Raw genomic sequence first — 12,469 nt, forward strand, 5'->3', positions numbered from 1 at the left:
TCAAGAAGTAAAATCAAACAGAAATGCAGAGTGAGTGTTCAGGTGGATTCTACTATTAATTCTGCAAGCCTAGTCCTCACCCTCTTAAGTTATGGGTCTGGAATGGACAAAGGCAAGATTTTGCCCAGCTCTGGAGAGGAGATAAGAACACGTAGTGAATTATGGAAGCACACAGGAAGAGAGCCGTCAAAAATCTAACTCAAAAAGATGGTAGTCAGGTCAAGCAGTGACTTCTCATCTCTTGGGAACTAGCTGTTACCTACTTTCTCTGCTGGGCTGAAGAACGCCGGGTGCAAATCACGGCCACGATCACCACCACCAGCACTGTGATGATGCCAATGGTGACCACAATAATCACAAGCAGGTTGCTGTTCTTCTGAGGAGTGACGCTGCCATGTGGGGGATGCATCTGGCCAATGGGTGGCTCTGAGAAAAGACAGGCAAATGAAGATCAGGTTTAGGGAGATGTGACAGCCCATGGCTTATCAAGCTCGGTTAAGAATTCAAAGAGTTCCTATTGTTCTGGGCATTCCTGAAGCTGGGGAAAAAGCAATGAAAAATGAGAGGAAAGATCAAATTATCTACCCAAGATAAATGAAACCAATGTTCACATGGAAACTTTCATAGGAATATTCACAGCAACATTATTCAGAATCACCAAAAGTGGGAAACCCCAAAGCCATCAACTGATGAATGGATAAACAAGTGTGATATATACATACAATAGAATACCACCCAGTCATAAAAAGGAATGAAGTATCGATACATGCTACAAAATTCATGTACCTTGAAAATGATATATTAAGTGAAAGAAGCCAGACACAAAAGGCCACGTATTGTACAATTCTACTTATATGAAATATCCAGAATAGGCAAATCTAGAGAGACAGAAAGTAGATTAGTGTTTGCCAGTGGATGTGGGGAGACGTGAATGGGGAAACACTGCTAATGGGTAGAGGGTTTCCCTTTGGGGTGATGAAAATATTCTAAAACTAGATAGTGATGATGGTGGCACAACCTTGTGAATATGCTAAAAACCACGGAATTGTGCACTTCGAAAGGGTAAATTTATGGTATGGGAATTATATCTCAATGAAAAAATATAATTAAGCTATGGTATTGAGTAGAAAGTGGGGAAGGCAGGAAGCATGCTGCTTTGAACGATAAGAATTCCAGCACGACAAGAATCAGAGAAGGCTGAGAAAATACTATCTACTCGATGCTGTGAAAGACAAACTATTTGACACCAATCACTCATACTTTCCATTCCTTTTAAGAAGCTATCCATAAAGCACATTTAATTTTCAACCTGTCAAGGGTGTATGAATCCCATTTAAAAGCAGCCACAGGGTTGGAAAGAGTGTCATAAAGTCCTAAGATAAATTTTTCCTGTGCTGCAACTGTACCTCATGGTAGACAATATTTAAGCAAAAATAGAATGATAATTTGCTTATGTAAGCAAGAATGGCTAATGACCCTTTAAATAGTTTTCTTTAAACCCTCAGTGATTAACCAGTTAGAAATATTCTGATTTATGTCATAGTTACTATTACAAGCTACAGAATTCTAAAAAGTATATATTAGCATATAGTTTTATTTATAAATAATTTAAAAAGTAGCAGAAAGCAATGAATCTGGATGTTTTCCTAGATCTAAAATTTGAATGAATTTCTTTAACAACCTATATTAGCTTTCTATACCCCTTGAGCAAAATCTTTAGGCCTTTTGTACCTCAGTGCCTTTACCTATAAAATGGAAATAATAATATTTATCATATGTAGTTACTGTCAGAATTAGAAAAAATAGACAAAGCAACTATCTCAGCAACTATCTGACACAGTGTAATTGCTTATAATATCATTATCCTACTGAAACATTAAATAAAATGTTGCCTAAATTAATAATCTACCATATCATTTGGGATACTTTTGGTGTGGACTTCCAAACTATTGATACAAACTTTTTACAAATAATATTCAATGTGAAAGATAAATTAACTTGTTTTCATAAGTGAATATAATAACACAGCACTTGCCTCAAAATTGAAACACTATCTTTTGACAAGTTATCTGAGAATCATTGGGGTTTTTTTTTTTTTTTTGAAAAGATAGTCACTTAAATTTAAACAAATTATTGCTGATTCAATATTGTTGGGGAAAAAAAATAAGTGCTAACGACATAACTTGAATCTCAGGGGTGGGTAACTCATCAAGTTTTTACACAGCACTTTCTGCTAAAAGATTCCGATTATAAATGAAAGAAATAAGGTTTCTTTGAAGTAATTTTTTCATTTATTACAAAGGAATGAGGCAAGTAATGAAAGGTTAGAACTTTCTGTGTCATAGTTTTACTTACAATTTAAAAAGTCATGTTACAGTAGTATCTCAATATGCCCTTTCTGTTCTTAATAAATTAATTGATTGGAATAAATTAACCTTTTATGTGAAAGCGTACAATGGAGGCCATTGGGGATCTCATGGATTTTATTAGCTTAACTTAAATTTAACAGTTCACCATTTCTGACAAACTTAGTTTGAGTCATACCTGGCAGTAACACTGTATGAATATTTTTTAAAACCATGTAAATTGGAATTTTTCAAATTTTTGCTCTTCTTTCTTTCTTTCCACCTAGGAAGATATCATGCTCCAAATCAGAAAATAATGACTCTGGATTCGGCTGAGCTTTAGATTAAGTGAGATATTGATGTCATTTGCCTCATAGAGTTGGGTTCATGAGGGCTCCCATTATAAATCTTTGATTCCAGGCCTTTATGACTTCCTCATAAAAGTTCCATCAGTTTAAAACTTGGTTTTCAAGATCTTTCATTAATTTCCCAATCTCCATTCAAAGGCTGACTAATCAGAATATCTGACATTGAACAGGCAATAAAGAAAGTCAAGTGCAATGGTGTCTTTAGATGGAGTCAATCCTTGTTATTTGTGTTCTATAAAGACATCACAAATACTAAATTAGGGAATACAAAGTATTGCTTCTAGAGGAAACACAGTGTCATGTTCCTGGGAGCCTCTGGTCACTACCTTTTTATCAACCAATCAAAGCACAACCTTGTTTCATGTGGGTTTCTGTTTAAAGGTGGCTTATTTAATATGTAATGTTGATTCATTAACATTGAACTCATAGCCAACAGCGCTATAAATTCATGCCTGAGTGAAGCTTAATTAACACACATATTTTCTCCATCAGACACATCAGCCTTTAGTGTTTAGGAACACTAGAAAGCACTTCATCACCACATTTAGGGACAGCTTTAAACAGTGAAACCACCAACAAAAACCCACAAAAATGTGAAAAATTGGCACTAAATGCAGTGCCGAAAGGACACATCCATGGTATGAGAGCTGAACCATCAAGGCAGAACGTCACCTTGTTCCAGCTCAGCTGAGTTTGTGAGCACTGGGCTGCTCAAATTTCTGGCTGCTCTGCACATGTCCAAGGATGATCATAAAAGCACCATAATTATTGGTTTTGGGGGTTAGAAATAAAATTTTAGAGAGTAGGTAAATTCATGAATAGAGAACCTGCAAATAATGATGATCAACCATATATCTAAATATATTAAAAGACTGCTCCAAATTAGGAAAAAATTTAGAACTCACAAATCTAGATTGTGTAGGTAAGAGTTCTGGCAGATAGCCTGACTACAGAAGGGGCAAGGTGACCTTTGCCCCCTTTCGGAAGCTGAATGGTGTAATTCAAAGGCTTACAAATCTCCTCCAGGGCACTGTGATTATTTCATGAGATAACGGATGCATCACACTGACCACACACCCTGGCACAGAGTTGGTGCTCAACGGACATGATGCAGCCCAATATATTTCATTCTATGTCATTTTTCCAAATTAAAGAAAAATACAGTATCCTAATTCATCTGTTCCTGGTGTTAGCCTAAGAGTGTGGGTATCCCACGTCTGAGTAATCAAGACCTAGATATGTTTCATTAAAATCAGTGAGAAGGGAGTCACATTTTTTTAATATCACATGAGCATTCCATCCAACTTAATTTTCATAAGATCTGATCACCACAAATGATTGCATCCTTTTTATACTAAATTTAATAAAAGCAAACATAGATTTCATAATCTGTTGGGTCTAAAGTCTTAGTAATGATTAGAAAATTGGTTTAGCGTAACTACTAATTAGGTCTTTAATTTTTATGATACTTGGTAGGCTTTGAAAAATATTTTACGTGTCTTATCATATTTGCCCTCAAAAATTCTGCAGTAGGCTCATGGATAGACTGGTACTCTGAGTGCTTAACTATCACATAGAACACAAAGCCATGTATCGAATCCAGGAGTCCTGGCTCCCATGTTGAGAACCTGGTCTCATTGCCACAATAGCTGAGCCCTGATAGCTACACAATATCAATAGGCAGGTAAACAATGTGAACATAAGATTGGCAAGTTCAGTTCTGGGGAGACAAATAGATCCAATGAAAGCTTCTAGTTGGGAAATTAACTTCCCTCCCATGATTACAGTGTTCTCCGAAAACAGTTTTGTTATTAGAACACTTTCAGCTCAACATAAGTCTTCATAATTTCACAGGCCTTTGAATTTGAACATTCATATGGCATTGAATATTTCAAAGCATTTCACCCTGAAATAAGGTACTATATAGTCAATCAGCTGGAAGAGATCTCACAGATAATCTAGCCCAGTGTTCCCTAAAATGAAATATTAATCACCATTATGGGGGAAAAAGTTCCTTGGTCAATTAAGTTGGAAAACATATTTTTCCCTCAAATATCAGAATTTTGAACATGCTAATGTGAACTGTGCATTGCCAGGAGAGGTAGCGCAGAAATGGCAGAGAATGTATTCAATTATTCCATAAATAAGATCCAATTGGGTGCTGTGGATATGATGTTGTGATCAAAATATGGGTAAGTGGTAATTATATGATATGATGGAGGTGTTAACTATGGTTGTCATCATTCTGGATTATTTAAGTGGATCAAATCAGCTCATTGTACAACTTAAACTTACACAATGTTATATGTCAATTATTTTCCAATAAAGCTGGAGGCAGGGGGAAAAGCCATGAAAGGATTCAAGTAGGCAAAAAGAGACAATATGAGATAAGACATATACACAGTTGTGAGATAATCAGAGGCTTGCCCAACTAGTTGGACCGGAGAAGAAAAAAATTCCTATATATTAAATGTTCTGTCTTCCATTCCTGAAACATGTACCCCATCTGGGTCACTGTGACATGAATAGAATGTCAGGTTACTTCTCACCTGAGATCAAGGCATAGCCAATAGAAGGGAGTTGTGAAAGCTCCATTTCTGAGCTATTTTTCTGGAAGGGTGGAGAAGGAAAAACAGCCAGGCTATGAAACCATTAGAATGTAGTTATGGGGCCACATATATATCATTTCCTAATAATGTGTATGTCATGGTCTTCTTGTATATTGTGTAGTTTGAGAATAATTTCCAAATTAGCATATTGATTGCTCCCTACCAAAAAAGAGTGGGACATAATTGTTGACCTCATGGAGCTTACAATTCACTAGACAAGATTTACATTAAACAAATCATGAAGCAAATAAATATAACATTACCACTATAGTTGGTGTTTTAAAGAAAAGTAGAGTTCAGGTAGAAAGATATAACGTGAGGATGTGATACGAGGTCATTGACAGAGGAGGGAGGTCATGAAAGGCCTCATTATAGAAGCGACATTTAAGCTAAATTATGAACTGTTGCTAGGAGTTAGTTCTTGTTCCTTTACAAGGGAACTGAGAGCAGACCGTGTGTGTGTCTGGAACATTGGGAGCAAAAAGAAAATGGCACAAAATGAGGCTGAAAAGAGAAACAGGACCTTGTTCACATGAGCCCTGTAAATCACATTCAGTTATCCTCAGTAAAATCACAGATGGCTTAAGAGTTTTCAGCAAAGAAGTGACAGGCTTGATTTGTTCCAAGGAGACATCTCTTCCCTCTGCGTGGAGAGGGGTTGGTGGTGGAAAAATAGAGACCAGCTAAGAGGATATCGAATTCTCCAGGTGAGAGTTGATGATAGCTTAAACTGAGATGGTGGCAACTTCAGTCAAGCAAGGAGGACACGTACACAATATAGTTTGAAAGTAAATGAATAAAGCAGATTGCACTTGGGGCAGGAAAGAAAGGAGGAGTTAGGTTCAGGCCTCAGCAATATCCTTATGTCTAGGATGAGGGAGAGGGTGAAAGGGCAGGTAGGCTCAGTGTGGCAAGAACAAAAGTTCAGTCTTGAATATGTCAGGGTTGAGATCTTATGATGAATTGTAAAGAGGCAGCCAGAAGGTCTGTGTTAGATATATAAATGTGGGAGCTGGCATATAGATGGAATTTGAAGCCTGGGAGTAGATGAGATCACCAAACTCAAGGGTATAGAGTGAGCAGAGATGCTCTCTCAAGACTAATCCTCTAGTATTCAGGTAGAAGGCGAGGACCTGGCAAAAGGAAGTGAGTACCAAACGAGTTTCCCAATGATTACTTGACAATGGAATACTTTTTTTCTCAGAGATTCTTACGGGACCCATGTACCTTGGACCAACCTTTGGGGAATGCTAATAAAGATCAGTGGTTGTTAACTGGGGAGATTTTGCCCCCAAGGGGAAATTTGGCAATGTCTAGAGACAGTTTTGGTTGTTACAACATGGTAGAGGGGAAATACTACTGGCATCTAGTGGATGAAGGTCAGGGATGTTGCTAGACATCCTACAGTGCACAGGATGAACCCAACGACAAAAAAATTATCCAGTCCCCCAAAAATTATCCAGTTCCAAATGGCAATGGTTTTGTAGCTAAGAAACCCAGATCTAGCTTAACACTTTCTATGTTCAGATGAAAAACAGAGATCCAGAGAGTTTAAGTGACTTGATTCACACATTTCTAACCCATGGCAAAGTCAGTTCTAGAACCTGGGGTTTGGGATTAGTCTGAGGGCCTTAACATCATTTCAGATAGATAATGTTTAGATAGTAGGTGGGCAGAGCCTCTCGTAGACTAGAGCTTGAGACCCCTGGGACACTCTAATTATCTTTACTTAAGGGAAATCAAAACTAGAGGGAAAAATCATGGCTTTTTCTCCTAAACACAGAGTTTAAGTCATGTTTTACAGAACAGCTAATACAATTCTAAATATACAAAAATTAATTAATAACATTTTAAAATAATGCTTCACCAAAGTATCAACACCTATCAAACTTAAGTTTTCAAAGGTTGAAGTCAATATAACAACGCTTTTGCAGGGTTTGTAGATCTTTTTACCAAAATTACTAATTTTGAAAATTTTAGGAAAAGCTACCAACAAAAAGAAATTGGTGATTTATCTTCCCCAATGAAAAAAGGATTGGATTGAAGTAATTTTCACTAGTGTTATCCTTCATACAAATATAAACTACAAAATCACATTTTCAGAAGTTGAAGATTTTCCTGCTTTAAGAATGTGGACCACAAAACTGAATGCATCATAAAAGTAAAATACTACCATATCACCACATATTAGCTTTGATTCTACTTGTCACCAGAAAATAATTTAGGAAGCCTCTTCAGTTTCCTCAATTTAATTAAGGGCTTCCAACTTCAAGAGTAAACATGAACTATAGCTTTGTTTTTCTTTATTTGAATTCCAAGAGTGCTTTTTTAAAACAGTGACACATTGTAAGAGAAAGTAAATGATTAGCGAGGTCTAAATTTATTTGCAAGTGGCTTGAGTATTCTGACAATAAACAATTATTCTATTACAGTTCTTTGAAGGATGAATCCAGAAGTATAAGGAGAGATAGGAAACCTCTCTAATTCTGTCACTCCATGAGGGGATGTATGAAATTTTCATTGTATATGAGGCTCAAAAACTGAAGAAATGTCAAGATTTTGTGTTCTTATTTATGCAGCCTACTTAGCAAAGGTGTGGTGGGGTTAGAGTTTTATCAGTCAAGCTTTCACTTATATATATAATTCGAAAATATACCCCCTTCTTAAGGTATAAGACATTAGTAGAATTTTAATTAGGAAGGTAGAGTTTTCAGATGCCTTTGCTGATTTGCTTGTAAGAGCCCAAGCTAAAGGCAAATTACATATTTACTATCATTTACTGGATAGGGAAATAGAATAGGAAACAGATTAAGTATGCCCTCTACCATCCGTGCCTCTCTGAGGTTATCAAGTCACCTTAATTAATCATGTAGCCTGTAATAATTAATTATTCCAGTAGGGATTCTAGAAATGTTTCAGGTACTTTGTTCATCCCATTCATTTAACAGGAAATGCCTAAAACATCATTAAGTGTTGCAGAAAATTGAGACGGGGTAATGCCAACAATCTATCTAAACTGGTTCAAAGTCATTGGATGCCATTCATCTATTTTATCTTCATGACTTTCTCCTGTGAGATAATGTATATCAGATCAAATTTAATTACAATTATATTTCTCACTAGGAATCTTAAATTGTAAAAAAATAAAATAAAGTGACATGCATTTCTCTCAATTACTGTCATTCTCTTCATCTGAAGTTTGACTCCTGTGAAAAGAAAAATCCTTATCTGTTGACTTATCTGTTAACATCAGATTTGGGCTGAGGTTTCTTTTTAATCAGAGAATTCATTTTCTTTTGAAGGGCAAGTTCAAATAGTCCATAGCAAACTTCTAAACTTGATCCAAAATTAGGCTTGCCAGATTTAATAATTAAAAATAAAGGAGGTTCAGTTAAATTTGAATTATTTCTAGTTGCCTACGGATATGTACACGGAGATGCCTATGTACGTTGAGATGGTAATCCCTTGCAATATTTTTCTTTATCTCAGATTCATAGGCAATCAGAAAGAATTCAAATTTTACTGGGCCTCCTGTATTTTCAGTTGTTCCATTTGGCAATTCTATCCAAGATTAGTGTTCTTTAGGACACACAATTTAAGAGAGTATATTGTTCTGTGTCTTTGGCTTACATTTGTTTCACCTGTAACATACATAACCACTGCTCAGTAGTGGATGGAAACTGTGAGGAAATAATTATTCTTTCTCAACTGTCCATGTTCCGATTGCCTCTTAATTTCCTGGCACTCTGATTCTTGAAAAAGTCCCACTAACTTCAGTTTATGAAACTGAGTGGGTTTCAGTCACCTCTCTACAATAAAATTGTAGAACTATTTCAAATATATATAGTACTTTCACACCTAGATAGTTAAGAGCCATGCATCATTTATAAAATTCTCTATGCTTGGACTTTTCTGACTGTTTTGTGTACTTGTCAACTCTCATCAGCATTGTCTCCTAGTGGAATATGCTCCAGGTTTGTTAATAACTTCACGTTCCTATTATTCCCACTAAAACCCTAAGTCTGGGGTTCTTGGCACTTGCAGTCAATAGAAAATTTGCCTCAGACGCTCTAGAATTAACAATTTTAATTAATATAATGAATCCAATAGAACCTAATTTATATACTTACCGTTGAGAGTGCTTCTATCAATCAAATTAGTATCAACTGGCCAATAACCTCCATCTCCATGGCGACCTGTTTATCGGGAAAATATACCAGAAAGTTAGTGGACCTGCAACATGAAAGCACAAATGAAACAAAATAGACAAAAACTAACAAATATTTAAAAATACACAAACAACTGAATAAGACTATTTTGTCCACTTCAAAGAAAGCCTGAAAAGAATGATACCATTATACTTTGCAAGAAAATGTTATTTTCTATGCGTGAGAAAAATCTGTCACAAAAATACTCTTTTAAACAAGCTAAATTCAATTCCTCACTGAAAAGCTGACCCCCCTCCTCCTTTATTTCTCCAATACTCTTGTTAATGTGTCACCAATAGGTACAGCACCAGTGTCAGTGTAAGCGTTGCTGTCTTGAACATCTCAGAACAGAAGGAGTGGTGGTGTTGGCTCCTAGAGTGACAGAGCCCACCTCCTTCATGTTACAAGAGGTCCAGTCTACACTGCTGCCATTGGACATGACTTTGTGGCAAACTATCATTATTACTGTACCAGGGGACAGTACATTTTGCCTTATAACTGGGCTTTGAGTAGGCTTTGTGTTATGTGTCAAATAGGTGCCTGGGAATGAGCTATTGGATATGGAATAAAGAGTAGGGGGCGTGTCACAGCCCACATGGTCTGAATATTTCTTATAAACACACCAAGAAAGAAGGAAGGTTTCTCTAGTAGCACACATTTGGAACCACTGCCTTCTATTAGGTGTTCAACAGTTGTAAAAGTAGTCTTTAAGAGAAATGAGCCAGAAATTAACCAGAAATAATTATACTATCATCCATATTTAATTAATAGTTTTTCACTACAGGTAATCCCCTTTTCTATTGGTACATTTGTAGAACTGTGATTATTTGGTTAGATTTTGAGTTCTAGAATACCTATTCGAAAAAACATTTGGGAGTTGAATCTATACTCAAACATGTACAAGACTACAGTTAATTCTTTATACACTTCAGAGTGTTATTTGTGAAAGCAGTTATAATCAGTGGGTGATGTCGAGGAAGCCAGCTGGGGCAGCCAGCTACGATAACATTGGTTGTTTTTCTCACATGTATAGATTTTCTTTTTCTTTTTTAAGACTTCCAAGTCCTGCTCTTGTGACGTTCCTTTGCATACCAAACACTCTTCTTAATAAAGCTTTTCCAAGAACTCACCATTTTATTTGCAAAAGAGTTGTGAAGAAACAACTTAAATCTTGTTACCAGACCATGCATTCACAATTAAAAAAAATTCTTTCAATATTAAGTCAGAGCTGAACTAAGAGTGTGAAGCTTCCAACAAGCAATGATAAATTAATTCAATCACATCATATTCTGTTTTCAGGGTAAACTGGTACATTTAAAATCTGCTGGCCAATGACTCTGGTTATATAAAGAAGTGGGAATTAGGATGGAGGCTCCAATGTGTGTGTGTGGGGGGGGCGATGATTCGGGAGGAGCAACTGAAATAAGCAGCAGTTGTGAAAATTTTGGGGGTTTGACTGATAAGCCTAACCCTTTTCCCAAATACCTTGCTTGTGTGACTCTGACACATCTGGGGTTTCAATAAGTGGAGGATAAGCTTTGCCCACGGGACACTGCCAGATCAATGTTGGAAGAAATGAAGTGAGACACAAGTTCTGCATGAATATTAAGATTACTTTTCTCACATCTGAAAGCAACTAGATTGCAAAGCAGCCAGCCAAAGAGATGCTAACAGCCCCATCACTTAGGCCACTAAAGCAATAAATGATCCCTATTGGGAATATTAGATGTGTTCAGTTAACTTGGTAAATTTCATAAGCACTGATTAAGGGAAATAGAGAACTAATTAGGCTCTGGAAGACGAAAAGTCAGTTAATGCAAAGATATAAACTACTGTTGGATCCCAGAGGTCTTAAATTTTTTAATGGAGCATAAAACTGATAATAATCCATTCAAAATGTATTAAGTGCCTACTATATGCAAGGCACAGTCCTAGATCCTCAGGGAAAGGGTGGTATAAAAAGATTTATCAGATATGGAACCTGCCATGACAGATAGAGTTGGTTCACTGTATCCAAATCCTATACAGGCCTATTTATGGTTAATATTAGCTAACTGCAGATAGCTTTTAACTTATTCTGACTTTAAAGATTTAAGAATAAGTTAATTCTTACTATAAAATCACTATCACTGCATTGATTTACTATTACTATAAAATCACTATTAGATTTAATTGAAAATGTTTTTCATTTATCTAGTATTATTAAAAGAACTACATGCAAATAAAAGATAATGTATTATTTTTAGTCTTACATTATAATTTGCACAATTAAATTTACCTTAAAATCCCTGAATTTCTTTTTTTGCTTATTATACTAAATCTCTAACATTTTTCAAAATTAAAAATTCCAAATAAGTAAATGAATACGTGGATATCTAAATATGACATTTGTGGAAGTAATATAATACATTTCAATGTATATGCGTTTTATTTTTAATTATTCAAATAGAGTTCAATGTAGTTAAAAAACTGAGAATGGGTAGTTTCTTTTTCTTTATTATGGAATTAGTAATATGATTTTACATGAACTCAGGAATCAAAATGTACTATATAAATATACTAATATATTCTAAATATACTAATATATTCTACTAATATATTCTATATATACTAATATATTCTAATATATACTAATATATTCTACTAATATATTCTACTAATATATTCTAAATATACTCATATTTCCTTAATAATAGAAATGAGGGTGAGAAAAAGAATTAAGATGATAAAGAGTAATGAATTTATGTATCACTTAACCAACCATGGATTTCATTCAGATAATTTCATCAAAAAATCACTTCTTCCAGAAAGTTTTGATAACTAAAACAAATGTTTTCTACTTTTCAAAATGTTTTGAAACCAAAGAATGGTGGTTTCAGGAAGAAAAATAAAACAAAAAAAAGATCCCATGTCTGACTTTAAAAAGAGGAAGACTGCGT

At 35.4% G+C, this 12,469-nt stretch overlaps 1 protein-coding gene across 1 annotated transcript in view; it reads right to left on the bottom strand.

Moving 5' to 3' along the window:
- The window catches only part of DCC (DCC netrin 1 receptor), a 781,864-nt gene that overhangs the window by 96,486 nt on the left and 672,909 nt on the right, over positions 1–12,469 (bottom strand). The window contains exons 22-23 of the mRNA XM_061169229.1: positions 9,453–9,518; positions 264–426 (exon numbers count right to left, since the gene is read on the bottom strand). Of these exons, the coding sequence (XP_061025212.1) occupies positions 264–426; positions 9,453–9,518 (229 nt within the window). The remainder of the gene's footprint in view (positions 1–263; positions 427–9,452; positions 9,519–12,469) is intronic.

Source organism: Eubalaena glacialis, chromosome 15 (genome assembly GCF_028564815.1).
Source record: "Eubalaena glacialis isolate mEubGla1 chromosome 15, mEubGla1.1.hap2.+ XY, whole genome shotgun sequence".
NCBI classification, from domain to species: domain Eukaryota; kingdom Metazoa; phylum Chordata; class Mammalia; order Artiodactyla; family Balaenidae; genus Eubalaena; species Eubalaena glacialis.